The sequence below is a fragment of the Lepidochelys kempii genome, chromosome 1 (assembly GCF_965140285.1).
Source record: "Lepidochelys kempii isolate rLepKem1 chromosome 1, rLepKem1.hap1, whole genome shotgun sequence".
NCBI classification, from domain to species: domain Eukaryota; kingdom Metazoa; phylum Chordata; order Testudines; family Cheloniidae; genus Lepidochelys; species Lepidochelys kempii.
The window spans coordinates 96,825,105-96,842,143 of record NC_136380.1 but is presented as its reverse complement, the minus strand read 5'-3'; the positions used below and the strand labels follow the sequence as shown (position 1 = coordinate 96,842,143).

Genomic DNA, 17,039 nt, shown 5'->3' with positions numbered 1-17,039 from the left:
AGAACTTCAGAACAACCAAAGCAGCGGCAACCTGTGAAGAAGCCAACCAAGATTATACATAACTAGTGCATGTTGGGACAGGATGCTCTAGGGTGTTTTGGTTCCAGTTAGACATTCAACAAAGCTGGATGAAATCAAGAAAGCTGCTTTGTGCTAATACGGAGTCTTAGGGTAATTTTTTGGCACAGCTCTAATCTTAAAATGCTGTGCCATAAAATACAGCATTTTCCATTAAAAACAATTCTATATACAGAAGTGGAGCATCCATAAATTATAAAATGGATATAAATTTTTAAAACGCATTAGTACTCAAGAAAACACACACTAACAATTTAATCCAGCAAAATGCTGCAGCGTGTGGATAACCTTACTCATATGATAGTCCCCTAGACTTAAATGAGAATATTTGCTGAGTAAAAGGTATATGCTTAAATGTCTGCAAGGTTAGGTTTTAGGGCATTCTTAAATCACACCTTAATTACATAACTCTTAAAAATACCCAGAAAAAAGCCACTATTTAAAGAAATAGCTGCGTTTCATATATTTAAAATAAAGTAGTGATATATACCCGAGATCAGAATCTGACTCTAAATGTTAGCATTGGTTAATATGCTTTAACCGATGTCTCTACATTACTCTGCATAAACATGTTGAAAAAAGTATGTTTTCTTAAGCATACTCACGTTCTGCCAGACTTCCCATAAAAGGTGCCCCTATTCCATCTTTAGCGTAACTAATAAAAAACAGGAGATAATAAATGGTCTAAGTTAGTCAGTATTAAATTTCTCTTCCTTCTTAGAGATACAGCTAAGTAACTACACCTCTACCCCAATATAACGTGGTCTTCGGGAGCCAAAAAATCTTACCGCATTATATTGAACTTGCTTTGGCCTCGGGCGTTTCTGTTATTAATAGTCACTTCCTGCCCCCGACCGACCTCTCAGAACCCCTGACCCATCCAAACCCTCCCGCTCCTTGTCCCGACTAGCCCCTCCAGAGACCCGCTGCCCCTAACCACCCCTTCCAAAACCTCACCCTCTATCCAAGCTCCCCTGCTCCTTGTCCCCTGACTGCCCCGACCCCTATCCACACCCCCGCCCCCTGACAGGCCCCCCCGGGACCCCTATCCAACGCCCCTGTTCCCCGTCCCCTGACCGCCCCGCCCCCAGAACCTCCAACCATCCAACCCCCCCGCTCCCTGACTGCCCCCCCAAGACCCTCTGCCCCTTATCTAACCCCTCAGCCCCGGCCCGGCACCCTTAACACGCTGCTCAGAGCTGATCCACCGGAGCGCAAGCGCTTATCCACCGGAGCGCGCAGCCCTGCCCCCCAGAAAGCTGCTTTACTGCATTATATCCGAATTTGTGTTATATTGGGTCACGTTATATTGGAGTAGAGGTGTACATAGTTGTAACAAGTCAACCCTACAAGTTTTGTCATGACCAATGTTCCCTCTAATTTTTTCCATCCATATGCAGAATAAATTTTACTATGTGCACCGAGATATATGCAGATGTGCACCACCAGTATAAATGAAAAACTTTATATATATATATATTTTTAAAAGTTACCATAGGGATAATTACTCCAGCCAGGACAGGTTAGGCATTTTAGAACTCGCTACTCAAAGAATTAAATTTAAGTGTAGGAGAAATAAAAATTACAAAATGCATAGACCAGTCAAAAAACTAAAACAACACACTTTGAAAGAATAAAATTACAGAGAATATATGTGCAATGCAGAAAGTACCAAGAAGTAACAACAATAAAAATACAAGTATGTGTTGGGAGGCGAGCGTGAAAGAGACAGTATGTGCTGGCTGCTGGGGAAGTTTCTGAGAGATGCCATGCACTGTCTCTTTAAGGTGCTCATTCACTGGGAAGGGAAGGCTCGTTCAGACCTCAGACAGCAGCAGCTCTCTCCTGCTCCGAGTCCTGAGCCAGGCTGTCCCCTCTCCCCTGTTCTGTGGAGATGGGGTACACCCTGACATCAACAGTCCCCCACCCCCTCTGCATAGCCAGCAGGAGGATCCTGGGAGCAGCTGCAGGAGCAATGTGGTTGCAAAGCAGTGGGGGGAGGGGCACCTGAACACATGCTGCCGGATGTGCGCAGCTCTGCTAATCAAGTGCGCAGCACTTGAATCACTCCTGGGCGACCACCCAACAGCGCAGTTTAGAGGGAACACAGGTCATGACCATCATTACCTCTAGCCTTACTGATCTCTACAGCTGCCTCCTTCCTCATTTAAGGGAATTTGAAAATGGAAAGACAACTAATTAAAGTTACCTTGAGAAATGCAGGTAGTTGGCAAATGCTGAGCCAGCCTGAAACACTAATACTGTTGACAGAACCTTTAAGACAGTATGCATAGGTCCACCTTTCTTCAGAGTTTGCCATAGTGATTGAGCATAGATGCAAGCAGCTACAAAGTATGCTAGGATGAGTAGGAAAAAGAATTCATGTAATCCTGGGAAGAGAAGAAATGCAGTTTAATATAATAAAGTGAATTATGGCACATAACAAGTACTACCTAAGATGCTCTTACCACAAGACAAGCAATATTAAGTTATGTAGTTATTACTACATAGCAACATAAAAGTGATAGTAAAGACGGATTAGTATTCAACTACTTTCTCTTATCCTTCCCACACAGTAATAGAAGAAAAAAATCTTCATGTGTCAGTTTAATTCTTTAAGGTGGCTGGTCATTATTTGACCTGTAAAGTCTTTGTCCACCAAAAATACCTATCTTGAATACAAAGAGGCATTCTGTAAACAATTTATCTTTAAAAAAACCCCACAAACATATGTAAGAATTATTGGAAAATCGTAAATAGTTTCCTATAACTAGGCTTGGCAGAATTTGATTTTTTTTTAATAACTTTGACAGATAACATTGATGTTAAACATAAAAAAGGCTTAAAAGTTATCAATTTAAATTTTCACAGTTGCACAAAATTATTGGGGGGGGGGGGAGTCAGACAATTATTAATGACCGTTGAGATTCAAGAAGTTAAAGCTTTACAACCATTCGAACACAAACTGTCAGCAGCACATGTCAAAACATACAAAGTAAATATCCTTAAATCAAATGCTAATAAATTCTCAGCCAATTTTTTCGTACTTTGACTATCTGTAAATTTCTATCATCATCACTGGAATTTTTTTTGTCATATGTGTCTATAGTGAAGTCGAGGTTTACCAGTATTTACCAATAAAAATCTAATCCTACCTATAAAGTAAACCATAGCCTAGCTCAATGGGTAGTCAGGAACATCTACAATAAATAGGTGAAAGTTTAAACTGTTATTTATCTTCAAAGACAGGATCTGAGATGAGGAGAGACAGCAGATACACATTTGAGGTAAGCCTGTCTAACCACTGGGTGTCACTCTTACACCACATAAAATGAAGTATGTTTAGCCCAGATAGCACCTGTGTCCAAAGGAGAAGTTAAAGGCAGAGCTATGTGAAGAAAGGCAATTCCATTTTGGGGAAGATTTTGATATTTTGAAATTTGGTTTTGTTCCAATTTGGAATGAAAACCAAATGTTTCAAAATTCTCTCTGAAAGGGAAAGACTTGGGGTCCCTGGCTCAGGGGCAGTTTGCCTGGCTGACTGTCCTGGAGCCACAGACCCTGGGAGCCCAAGCTGCTAAGGAGCCTCAAACTTGGGAGCCAGTGTGGGGGAAATCAGGCTCTTGGCAAGCCGGGCAGGCTGCCAATGAGCTTGATGGGTGAGCTGTCAGGAAACCAACATGTTTCCAGTGAAAACCTACCTGGTTTCTAACAGACTTTTGTTGAAACTGGACCATCTCCATAGAACATTTTGATTTCAACAATCTGCATTCTCAGATAGAAAACAGTTCTGTCACAGAATTTCCAACAGCTAGTTAAATGGGATAGGAAATCTAGAACAAGCATACGTGGTTCCATGTCTATTAACCAAAGAAGGGAATCTGTGTGGATGAAATATGAACATTTGCCAGTGCAGCTAGAGATTAAGATTGAAGGCGGTCAATGATGGATACACACATGGTGGATGGAATTATAGTCTCCTTACACCTCAAATGTTAAGAAGCTAATAAGGAGATATTCATTACAAGCCTTTTCTAAACAGACCCTTCTGTTTCTCCCATCTAGATTATCCATTTCTCTTCTTTCTTCATAGTTCTTTATTTTATAGGGAAAATATGTATATTATACCAGATTCCACCACTTTTACTTGCACTGGGCTGTTCCTTACTGCATAAATAGCTCCACTGAAATTGAAAATGTCATGCAAACTGATTTACAGGTTGGATTAATTCAATCTGGAACCCTAGAAACACCATGACATAGGGGTCTCCTTCCTTTCAGAGGCAGGAGCACAGAGCCCCTTTCCCCCACCTCCACTCACTCTCCCCCCTCTGGGAGTAGCAAGAGGACAACCAGTACTTAGCTCACCTGCTGAGCTAAATCTATTTGGGTGGGAGGGCATGCCAGGCTCACTGCACTCTTTTTCTGTAACATATTCTCCTGTTAGGGTTGTGTTGGTGGGGCCTCCCAAGGCAGTGGGCCCTGGAGTTAACTCTTAATTGAGATATGTAAAGCAGTTCATATCAGCCTTCATCTGTTATGCTTGGGTCACTTTTTCAAGCTTTTCTTTGTAATCTTGAAGGCTGGAAATTTGTTCTTTTTCAATAAAAGATGGGACTACCATAATTGTATGGCTTTAGAAGCTGGGGCCCTAGCTATAGGGGGAATCTTTGCTTTATTCTGTCCTTGATGATTTAGACATACTTAACTGAAATTTCATTGGCAGAAAGTTCACACAGTGTATTCTGGATTTGTACCATAAATCTTATATATTTCTTAAAGAATTACTAGGACTATCACTTGCTCAAAGCCGAAGTCCAAAGGAGGCTACATGACGTCAAAAACAAAGCCTCTGAGATCCAAGGTTTCGTAGATCAGGATGACAAGAGAAGCTTTCTTTCAAAGCAACAAAAGCTATATACAGGCCAAGCTCCAAAGGCCAACCCCCTTACATTCCCAGGATGGCTCCACCCTCTTCAAGGACAATGCAGCCATTAAACAATGCTGGAAGGAGCACTTTGAGAGCCTACTAAACTGTGAATTCACGGTCTCTGAAGACACCATCGAGTTTATTCCACAATGCTCAGCAATGCAACACCGTGCTGATCCTCCATCTTCTGAGGGGAAGTCCAGCAGCATGCCATCACCCAGACAAAAAAAAAAAAAAAATCACAAGGCACCAGGCCCAAATGGCATCCCAGCTGAGGTTTTTAAAGCTGGTGGAACAATGCTTCAGCACAAACTTTGCCAAATCCTCGACAAAACCTGGACTTGCAAAGAAATTCCACATGATTTTAAGAACGCCAAGATTGTTACAATATTCAAGAAATGGGACAAATCTTTGTGCAAGAATTACAGAGGTACTGCCCTCATCTGCATTGCAGGGAAGATCCTTGCCCAGATCCTACTAAACTGCCTCCTCCCGCTTGCCAAGGAATTCCTCCCCAAATCACAGTGTGGCTTCAGGCCATCCCAAGGCACAACTGACATGATCTTTGTGGCATGACTGATTCAGGAGAAGTGCAAAGAGCAACACCAGGAATGTTCATAGCATTCATCCACCTAACCAAGGCCTTTGACTCTATCAATCGTGATGCCTATGGAAGGTACTGTGTAGGTTTGGCTGTCCACAGAAATTCATTTCCATCATCACACTACTCCATGATGGGATGACTGCCACCATTCTGTGCAACGGCTCAGAGACCAAACCATTAATCGTTCGCAATGGTGTCAAGTAGGGCTTCATTGCTCCAACAATCTTCTCCATTTACCTTGCCGTGATCCTGATTCTCATCTGCGACCACCTTCCTGATGGAATTGGGATTGAGTATTGTATGGATGGCCAACTCCTCTATCTCCAGCATCTCCAAACAAAATCTAAGATCACAAGAACTGGCATCGCTGATCTTCAGTATGCGGATGACTGTGTCATTCTCGCACACACAGAGGCAAAGCACCCTAAATCTTTTTGCAGATGCCTATCACGGCCTGGGTGTCTGTCTCAACATTGGGAAAACCAAGGTACTCTACCAGCCCTCAACTGCACAAACTACTCTTCATACTCCACAAATAGACAGCACGTTTAAAACAAACAAAAGGAAGTATTTTTTCACACAACGCAGTCAACCTGTGGAACTCCTTGCCAGAGAATGTTGTGAAGGCCAAGCCTGCAACAGGGTTAAAAAAAGAACTAGATAAGTTCACGAAGGATAGGTCCATTAAAGGCTATTAGTCAGGATGGGGTCCCTAGCCTCTGTTTGCCAGAAGCTGGGAATGAGCGACAGGGGATGGATCACTTGATGATTACCTGTTCTGTTCATTTTCTCTGGGGCACCTGGGATTGGTCAGTGTCAGAAGACAGGATACTGGGCTTGATGGACCTTTGGTTTGACCCAGTATGGCCGTTCTTATGTTCACCATCGGAGGAGAACCTCTGGAAAATGTGGACCATTTCCCATACCTTGGCAGCCACCTCTCCCAAACAGCCAGCATTGACACACAAATCAAATACAGGATCTGCTGTGCCAGCATATCCTTTGGAAGACTACTCATATGAGTCTTCAATGATAGGGATCTGCAAACAGGCACCAAGATCTTGGTTTACCAGGCAGTTGTCATCGCCACCATTTTCTATGGGTGTGAGACCTAGGTAACCTACAGATGACATCTCAAATGGCTGGAGTGGTTCCAGCAGCGCTGCATCAGATGTATTCTCAGGATCAGTTGGGAAGACCCAAAGCACTAACATCAGCATTCTCTCTGCAGCCAACATCAGCAGTGTAGAAGTGAAGGTCATGAAACACCAACTCCGTACGTATGCTTGATACTTGCCTCCCAAAGCAAGTACTGTTCTCTCAGTTAAGTCAGGGAAGAAAGGCTTGCGGAGGGCAGCGAAAGCGCTCCAAAGACATATTGAAAGAACACTTTAAAAAGGGAGACATCAACCCAACAAACTGGGAGGATTTGGCATGGAACAGAACACAGTGGTGCCACACCATACACCGACCCACAGCTCGCTTTGAGGAGAACAGATGTGCTTATGGAGGAAAGAAAGGACACAACAGTCCAGCCAACAACCGTCTCCTCCAACATCAGACCTGTCACTGCTGTGGGAAAATCTGCAGGGCACAAATTGGGCTCCTCAGCCACCTAAAAAATCCACCAATGAACCCCTTTGGCAGACATCAACCTTGCATCAAGGGACAGCCAAAGAAGAGAAGGCGAAGACTAGGACTAAATAAATGACTAAGGGAATTAGTCTACGCCTAGGGTACTTCATTGGCAAAGGTGTCAGATTTGATCAAACGGTTTTCCTAGGGCTGATTTCTTACTGGGTAGCAACAGCAAGTTGACTGCTGTACAAACAGATGAAGACACTGTTCCTGCTCCAGTGAGTTACAGCCTAAATTACTCAGACAATCCAATTCAAACATACACAATGAAGGCTGAAGTTTCAGCCTGTAGTGCAGGTATTTTGCATGTGTATAGTTTCTATACACACTCATGTCTAATTCTTGGAAGCAGTCACAGTGTTTCTAAGGAGCGATTTAGTGCGGATAGCATGGGCTTGTCTAAATATAAATTGCACTGCTGTAACTATATTGGTCTAGTTCAGTGGTACAACCTGCACAGCGTGGACACTTAAGACGCTAATGGTGCCTTAACAAATATAACTTCTTTGTACCAATATAACTGCATCCACTCGGGGGAGGGTTGTATTGATATGACTCTTTTGATTAAGGGTGTGATTTTTTATACCCAAATGTTATATCAATACAAAAACTGCATGTAGACGAGGTGTACGATGCACAAGGAGGGAGCAAATTCCAAGCATAAAAGATGGAAGGCATGGAATAAGGCATGAAGACAAAGTGGATGAAGGATACAAAAACAGGAGGCAGGAATAAGGCTTTAACAAGTACACGAAGAGTGAGAATGGTAATGGGAACATGTTTAGGGATATAACTGTGCAGATGCAAAAGCATTCCATGCTAAAATCCCACTCAGGCTCCTTCAACAATACAAGCCTTCATGTGAAAGGCAAGAATAAGCCTATGAATGGATATGAAGAGGGGAGTGCCACAGAGAGATCCGTGAAGTACAGATTTTAGCAGCAGTGCTTTGGACAGATTGAAGATGACTAAAACAAGAAGCAGGGAGGAGAAGAGGACTAAGGTTTGGACAAGTGCATTCTAGAGGTAGAGAGAGATAGCATAGATTTTTGAAGCGATGTACAGGAAGAACTGACATGATTTGGTGACAGCCTGGATATGAGGAAGAAGTATTGGGGGAAAAGAGGAGTCAAAGATGACAATGAGGTTTTGAACTGCGTGATGGGTGTGTGTAAGGGGAGAAATGAGATCAAGTTTAAGTTGACAGTAGGTCAACCACGACGATCTGTCACAAGATAGCCAATCAATCAACTGAAACAATACAACAAATTTAATACACTAAATTCCATACCATATTAGTATTATGAAAATATTAATAGGGTACAATGAAACAAATCTATATAGAATGATTTTAAGTCCAAGCCTAAAGGTACCCATTATAGAAGGTAATGCAACATATTACTGATTTTAGTGCTAGCTTGAGGTTTCACTTGTTCCTGCAGTCTACATTCTTGGTGAAAAGTTCAAAACCAAACAAGCAATAAAGCTCCCCAAAATTTTCAATAAACTTCAATCTTTATCGTGAACATCTTAATTCTAGGACAGTTCTATCCTTGACACTAAGAGATAAAACCCATAAATGCACCTAAAGAACTAACCATGTCAAATGAATAAAGTATATGGTGAATTAGATTATCAGGACTGTTGAATATGCAACAAATGAGAACCTAACAAATGAAGTACTCTCTTAAAGGTATATCACTGATCAAGGCCAATCCCATTTTGGGGAGTTGAGAATTCATGCATGTAAAGCACTTTGAAGATAATCATTAAATAAATCATATTTTTCTTACTACTTCTAAAACGCCCACATTGGATTACAATACAACTACTTTGTACTGCAGCAACATAAAACTTCAATATGCCATAGCAGATCCCAGTTATTTCAAGATAAACACTGGACAAGCTGACTGTTTGATGTTACCCTTTTAAATTCATCTATTTCTCTGATTAGACCAGAGTTGGATAATTAGGTTAAAGATCTAGAAAGGCTCATGTTAGAAAAATTCATCAGGATTGCCTACTCTCTGAGAAAGTATTGTCCTATAAGTGAAAGGCTTAGCCATCCATTTATCCAAATACACACTTTTTTAAACACAGTGAGCACTGATTTATTTGATGATCAGATCCTTATCTTATTGATCTAATTTCAAGAAAAAAATCTTACCCGATTCCCCTGCGCTAAAGTGATCTAATGGATTCCCTTCTGCATCTGGGTTTAGTAACACCATTTCAAATTGAATATCCTCGTATTCAGAATTTTCATAATTCTCCTCGCAGGTAAACTTGTCTACATAAAACACATACCACGTTTCTGGATATGGAATCTGGGTCACTGTCAGATTTTGCTCTGTGTGGTTCATAGGCACTTTAAAAAGAAACAAAGAATGAAGTAAGCATTTAATGTACTACAAACTAACTCTTCTGAAAACTATTAAATCTTCTCAGATACAATACACTGTGATGCTTCCCAGGGGAACCCAGGTTGAGAGGTACCTTCCTACTACCTGCCCTTAGCATGAGGAAGCCTTCTCCATGTCTACCAAGGGTCAGCTCCCCAACTCCAGCGGGCAACATAGGCACTCCCCTCCAGGTTTTGCAGGCCCTGACGTGGTTAGCGATTTTCACATCCCAACCCTTGAACCGTCTAAGAAGCATCTTCCTGGAGTGTCCAGCATCTAGTTCACTGGACACTCGCAGTGTTCAGAGATTTACTGTTTCCAAAGAAACAATACATCCCAGATTGCCAGTTCCACATCAGATCACTGCTTTGCTTAACACACAGCACTAAATTATGCTTATATGAAATTAAGAATAAACGTTTATTTAACAAACCCTGGAAATTCAAGTAATAACAATAATTATTATTGGAGACAAATGGTTATATATATAAAAAAATCATAAACCTGCATTCTAGAGCCTAGATTTAATTAACAAGAAACTCTCATCTTGCATTGTATTGCTCACCAAAAAACCTTGCAGTGGTTTGCAGTCAGACAGATTGGCTGTTACCCTTATTTCATGAGATGGACACAGTCAGTTTGTCTCCTACCTGAAGGATTCAGTGAGCCTCTTTGCATTCCCAGATAGATCAGACCAATCCTTTGTCTTTACTCATGAACAGGACACTCCCCTGCTGTTTGTTTCTTCCTACATAGTTTCTTTTTAACTTCTCTCTCTCTCCCCTCACCCTCTCAGATTTCACAATCTCTTAATTTGCACCTGGCTTACTATGCAAATATACAAATGGCCAGATAGGGAGATAAGCATTTGTTATCTCTTGTCTGAAGAGAACATTTCCGAGAGATGTCATCTTCTGGTGACCCGCCTTAACTCCAGGACCTTAAGGACATAAATTTCAGTATAGATACATAGCTCTTTAAATATTATCGGTACCATTTTGCAATTACAATGACAACCAGTGGGCAACCGGCTCTCGGTATACACCTTACATGCCAACCTTCGGGGAACTATTATTCAGTGGATCCCTGTACAACCCTATGCACTTTTGTGCCCTTCGCCATTTAGCACTAAGGAGTTCCCGGGTCATGTACCTATTTAATTTTAGAGCATCAATCATATTTCTATACACTATAACTAAACTCCAAAAAGGAACAGTCTCTACTTTGAAGCATACCATAAAACTGTATGAAGAAAGACTCTGGGCTAAATCTTCATTTTTGCTGAGTTTAAACTTGATGCAATTTAGGAAGTGTTTGGAACACACACTCTCAGCCATCTTTCAGCTTCTCGAATCTTGGGCTGGCTGGGGGACAGCACTCTATTCACAGCCAGTGGCTATAAATACTGAAGATCTAGTGCCGTACTGTCTAATTTGGCACCTCCTTCCTTTTCTCCTATGCTAAGGAAGGAGTGAGTTTCACTTAGCAGGTGGAACTGGGTCTGAGGAATGAGACCATTTTCTCTAAAAATGTAGCTGCTTTCAAATTGCACTACACTTAAAAAGTTATATATACCTGGTATTCATCTTTGTGGGTTTCCTGCAGATTCTGCTGAATGAAACTTGTAGATGGGCTGGAGTTTGGGGTGGGGAAGCAAGACTAAAAGGGAACAGAGAAAAATGGAAATAGGGGCATCTAGAGCATTACTGAGTTACCCGTGTAAGTCATGAATGAAAAGTCAGGTGCCTAAACTGACTTTGTCCCCTAAAAGGGACTTTACTTTATGTAGCTAACATTTCAGTTAATAATCATAGCCACACTGAAGCAATAGTTTCATTAACTGCTCCTAAACAGCCTCTCTGTGTTGTACATGTAATGGTTTTTATTCCATCTATTTCTTTTCCTTGACAAGAATAGCGTGACTGGGTACAAAGGGGGAGAAAAAAAATCACTTGTGTTGAGAGTTTTCCTGGTCCCTGACAGAATTACAGATTATTGTTGAAATACAAGGTTCTTGTTCTACACTTGCATTATTTTTGTGGGATCTCTTTTCAAGCTTTCAGTGCTACAAAGCAAATAGTATTTGTTCTCTGAAGCTATTTTGGAGACAAACTAGCAATGAAAAGATGACTAAACAACTAGCAATGTGGGGTGAAATCCCTATTATGGATTCCAAAAACAATGACTAGATGGGAAAGGAGAACTGAAAGAAGTGACAAATTTATAAACTAATTAATAGCATAGAGGACACTTGAGTACCTTGCTAACCTTTCACAAAATACAAAGAGAGCGGTCTAAGTTGGAAGACAAGCAAACTTGCGAATTAAAAAATAATAATCTTAAATTACACACAAAAAACCTTGCAGTACACACTGCCCCAGGATATTTGAGACAAACAACTTAGAGAGTCTAATTCCCTTTATGGAAACCCACTATGAATAGCTGTAATTAAATTACTGTACCTGGCATAAAGTTTAAAGGCCTATTTTCCCTTATCCTTCAAGAGAATCAACAGTCGGATTCAGGAAGAAACACATTCCATGTTCTCGTGAAGCAACCAGCAGTGAGTACCACTGGGGGACTGTACACTGAACTACCACCACCATATGTAATAAATGCAATGTGTGTCGCGTAGCTCTTTTAAGCATGTATTATTCTAGTGTTATCCATGTCCCATCAATCATACATAGGTATAGTAACAGCTGATACAAAGGCAACTGTTTTCAGAACATGGTAGCCTTAGAAGCAGCACCACAGTCAGATTGCGTTAAGGTTCCATTCTGACAACATGCAAAGAGGTCACTTATTTACCATACAGATGGTAGGTCTTTTGGTTGCCTGAGGGAAATATATGAAAATAGAGCTACATTCATGTAAGATACTGATGAATGAAGTCCCTAATATCTGCTTAATTTCAAAAGGAAACTTTATGCTTGCTTCAATTAGAATGTCTAATGTAATACTCAATAAATGGTACAAAATAATGCTTTTAGTATCTGTATCTTTCAATTAAATAATTAATCAGAGCTATTGAATGCTTTATTGTTTGGCTGTTCTACCATTTGCACTTTTTTTACTTAGATCAGTACACAAATTAAGCATTATCTTGATTAACACTTCTTTGAAACTGAATTTTATGAGGGTCTTCAATGTTTTGTACATCAAAGGCTGACAGATTCACACTTCCATGGAAGTGATACTGGCCTTTTATTTTTGTTTTCCTGTCTTTGAACAATGCCATTTTCGACAGGGATAGGGGAAAAGAACCTCTTAACAAATTGAATTATTCTTCTAGAAACAAAAGATGACAACACAGCTTGCATATTCTATACTGGTATAATTATCAGCTCAAATATTAACAACACTTGAATTAGAGATTCAATGATGAATAGTTAACTGCAGAATTAAATGGTAAAAGGAAATTAATATTAAACAAACTTTGTGGAATGAGACCGCACAATTCAGTCTTGAATTAATTTTTAGAGCGATGAAACTTACAGAAGGACATGAGAAATGCGAAAATTATTGTACGAGGAGGTGTGAAAGAAAACACGGAGGGGGGAGGTTCAGATAAAAAGCTACCCTTAGGGAAGCCTTACTCTTTGATAAGACATTATACTCACCTTACAGACTTGCACTTTTTACTATGACTGAGACCTCTTAACATTTCTTAAATGTATTCATAATTAGTGAAATCTACTGCAATTATTTGTTTATAAAACCTGTTTTCTCCTGTTCTAACAAAAAGAGACTAATAACACCGCCCCCCCCCCAAAAAAACAACAACAACTGTGCATCTGAAGAACTAAATTCCTGCCCTCACCCTCAGGTCCCCCAAACATTTATACATCATAGTGATTTTATTCTGAAAACTGGCTTGGAGACTGCACTTTGTTAAGGTCTTCTGTTAAGACTTTCTGCACACTCAATAACAATCGTACACTATTGTGATATGGGAATAATCTCCAGGTGGAGCCCACATATGGAAAATTTCAGCCAAATACTAAAAAGAAAAGGAGTACTTGTGGCACCTTAGAGACTAACAAATTTATCTGAGCATAAGCTTTCGTGAGCTACAGCTTACGTCATCGGATGCAAGTGCATCCAATGAAGTGAGCTGTAGCTCATGAAAACTTATGCTCAGATAAATTTGTTAGTCTCTAAGGTGCCACAAGTACTCCTTTTCTTTTTGTGGATACAGACTAACACAGCTGCTACTCTGAAACCAGCCAAATACTAGTATTTTTCAAAATTCTAAGCAAATGAAAGCATTGGGTTATAATGAGCCTTGATATAAAATTACCTATCTTAAAATGTTTCACTAATTGGTTTGTCAAGGAATATTAGCATCCCAGCTGTTTAACAAGACATCATTTGTAAAATAAAAAATCCTCCAAAAATGACACAAGCAAACCAACTACATCTCTTTGTAATTAAACAAAAAAATACTGAAGGGACCGTTCTTGTTTCACTTAAGTTGGTAACAAAAGTCTTACTGATTTCATTTAAACCATGAATTGATCCGAAATACATACAGTTAAAAGAACCCAGACTTCAAGGTGAAAAAAAAAAAAAAGAATAAACTCACTTGTCAGCTGAGCTCTGGACAGTTTCTCTCCACAGCTATAATCCTGGGTGCTGTCCTGAAGCTTTAGCCATTCCTGTGCTTGAAAAAGGTGAAGTCTGGCCTCTTTTCCAACAGCTGCTGCTACATTGTTGATTCTGATATACAGAACAGCATGGTCGCCTTGATATTTAAAAAAATAAAATCAACTACTCGTCTTATGTGGATCACACAAATAAAACTGGAAGAGTACCTAAACAGCTATCACAGTACCTTTTTAATGCATGTCACAGATCCAGATGGACCACTCTTGGTCACTCTCCAGACTACCATAAGGGGGCTCACTTCATTGGGCTATGTGTGCTTTAGGTCACCAGAGCATAAACAGGGTCCAGTCACTGCCCTTGGTCTGGAATCCCTACTCATACTCTTAAGGTGCAGTTCCTATATCACATCTTCTCTGGAGAGCTGAGACCTCACAGTACAACTGATCAGCCCTTAGGATCAATACTGACCCCTCAGTCTCCGTTGTAGCTTCTCTCCCAGAACTCCAGCACTTCTGGTGTTCTGGGGTCCACAGGTTAATTCTTCAAGTGCATGCGATGGGTAGAACACATAACACAGAGACTGACTTTGCACAAGAGTCTAAATCACTATTGCTCTTTATTCAATCGCACAAGAAATATGCACATCTATATAAAAATAATAAACCCTGCATGCATTTTCCTGCCTTGGTTTTCTTACCACCTCAGATCATTCTTTGGCTTGGAATCAGAGTCCTCTGGTGCTGTCCAGGGTTCCTCGGCCAGAGGACATAGTTTGCCTTCTCAATTACCAAGCCTCCCTCTCGGTCATCTTGATTTGACCTTGGTTGGTCCTGCAGCTAACCACCCCCTGCTATGAAAATATACACATCTCTTCCTTTCTCTCCTACTCAAAGTTCCTGACTGGCTTTGAGAATCCCTCAAAGTTGTCTGTCCCACCACAACACTTGGCTTCTTTGTTCTGCTGTTGGTAATTTTACATTTGTCAAGCTCCTTCAAATTTCAGCCCCCTACAGACAAGCTGGAGGAAGTGGTTTCCTCTAGCTCCAGCCAACCTCCTTAGCATACCTACTGACTAGTCATACAGTCATTGAGGTAAACCAGGGAGTTGCACGCTTTGTACCATCTGTAGGTCAAGCTTAATGCACACACCAGGAGTGGAATGCATCCCTGTATTCCACCCCTCCCACATGCTCCCTGTGTGCCATCCTCCCATTCCCCTTTATTTCTGGGGCACCCTGCAACTCCCCCACACCTCCCTCCTGACCGAGGCTAAGGGGGCCCTCCAATCTCACCTCCTCCCATACAAGATGGATTCCCATTCTCCTATCCCATACCCCACACTCAGCAGCTCTGAGTGCACTCCGATTTCCACTTCCCCCTGCCCTCCATACCCCTCATAGGAAGAGGCTCTCTGTAACCCGCATTCCCCCTCCCACACCAGGGGCTATGTGCATGTCTCCCTGCCTCTTCCTCCTCCCCCCTTCTGTCTGAGCGATAAGTTATCCAGAGTGTCAACATGTTACACTCTACTGGGAGAATAGGCAGAGACAAGATGGGGTACTGTTATGCTGGAAGGCGTTAAAAGGTGCCATCAACCTGTTGTTTGTTCTACTAACAATTGCAGAGGTGTTTAAGGTGGTGGTTGTGCTAAAGAGCTGGCAGGGGAACTGGAGGGACTAATGGCCATTGATGCCAAGAACATTCCCTGAAATTTTGGAACTAATTGCATGTGGTGTTCGAAAGTTATTATATTACAGACAGACAAAAGCTGTCAAATTGAATACAAAACCTTTGCAAGCCCAGCCAACTACTCTCCACTGAACACCATCTTATGATCTCAACTTGCACGAAATCCTAACTCTGGCCTTAGTAACATAAACATACGTTTATGTTACACTTTAAACAACTAAAAAAAAAAAAAAGTCTTCCAGGGGTAATTGTGTCCCCCTTTCCTCCCAATTTACATCTGCCCAAAGTCCAGGAATTGTTCTGTTCAGTTTTGTACTAGTGAGTGGTTAAACATCCGATATTATATAATCCTAAGGGTTAGAAAGAATAAATTCCAAAATTCCCTATGGAATTTAGCACTTGATTCTAAAACTGGAAGGGCTTGAGACACTAATCTTTAAAATCATGATTATTTTAGGTTTTAGAGTAGCAGCTGTGTTTGTCTGTATCCGTAAAAAGAAAAGGAGGACTTGTGGCACCTTAGAGACTAACAAATTTATTAGAGCATAAGCTTTCGTGAGCTACAGCTCACTTCATCGGAGGGGAGATTCCACTATATTTTCCACTGTATGCATCCGATGAAGTGAGCTGTAGCTCACGAAAGCTTATGCTCTCACAAATTTGTTAGTCTCTAAGGTGCCACAAGTCCTCCTTTTCTTTTTATGATTATTTTATGATCTACTGTAGAGTAGAACTGATGAGAACTAAGATATTTAAATATAAGGTGGACGAATACAAAACAGCACCAATTTTTTTTTAAAAAAGAACTTCTAGAAGTTAGTAACATGGGGTGTGTATAGACATATACGGCAAATACATGGCATGGTGAAAAAGTTTTATTTGTTTGAGGATAACTTGCAGCACTCAATATTTCATCACTTGTGATTAAGTCAGATATCCTCAAATTCATCCCAATAAATCCATTTGTTCCACACCATCATGTGGTCTTTATATTAAATATAATACATACCCCCCTGTTCTTAAAAGAAAAAATTCTTAGAATCGAGAATTCTAGTCAGATTTAGTCAAAACAATACAAACAGCAAAA

The 17,039-nt window shown here is 40.8% G+C and overlaps 1 protein-coding gene across 4 annotated transcripts in view; it reads right to left on the bottom strand.

Annotated features, from left to right (window-relative positions):
* Positions 1-17,039, bottom strand: part of GPR180 (G protein-coupled receptor 180) — a 47,347-nt gene that overhangs the window by 28,086 nt on the left and 2,222 nt on the right. For all 4 annotated transcript variants that reach the window (XR_012159375.2, XR_012159374.2, XR_012159376.2 and 1 more), the window contains exons 2-5: positions 14,241-14,399; positions 9,418-9,618; positions 2,288-2,468; positions 684-733 (exon numbers count right to left, since the gene is read on the bottom strand). Coding sequence is in view for 1 of the 4 variants with exons in the window: in XM_073347774.1 (XP_073203875.1) it covers positions 684-733; positions 2,288-2,468; positions 9,418-9,618; positions 14,241-14,399 (591 nt within the window). In the remaining 3 variants the exon portion in view is untranslated. The remainder of the gene's footprint in view (positions 1-683; positions 734-2,287; positions 2,469-9,417; positions 9,619-14,240; positions 14,400-17,039) is intronic.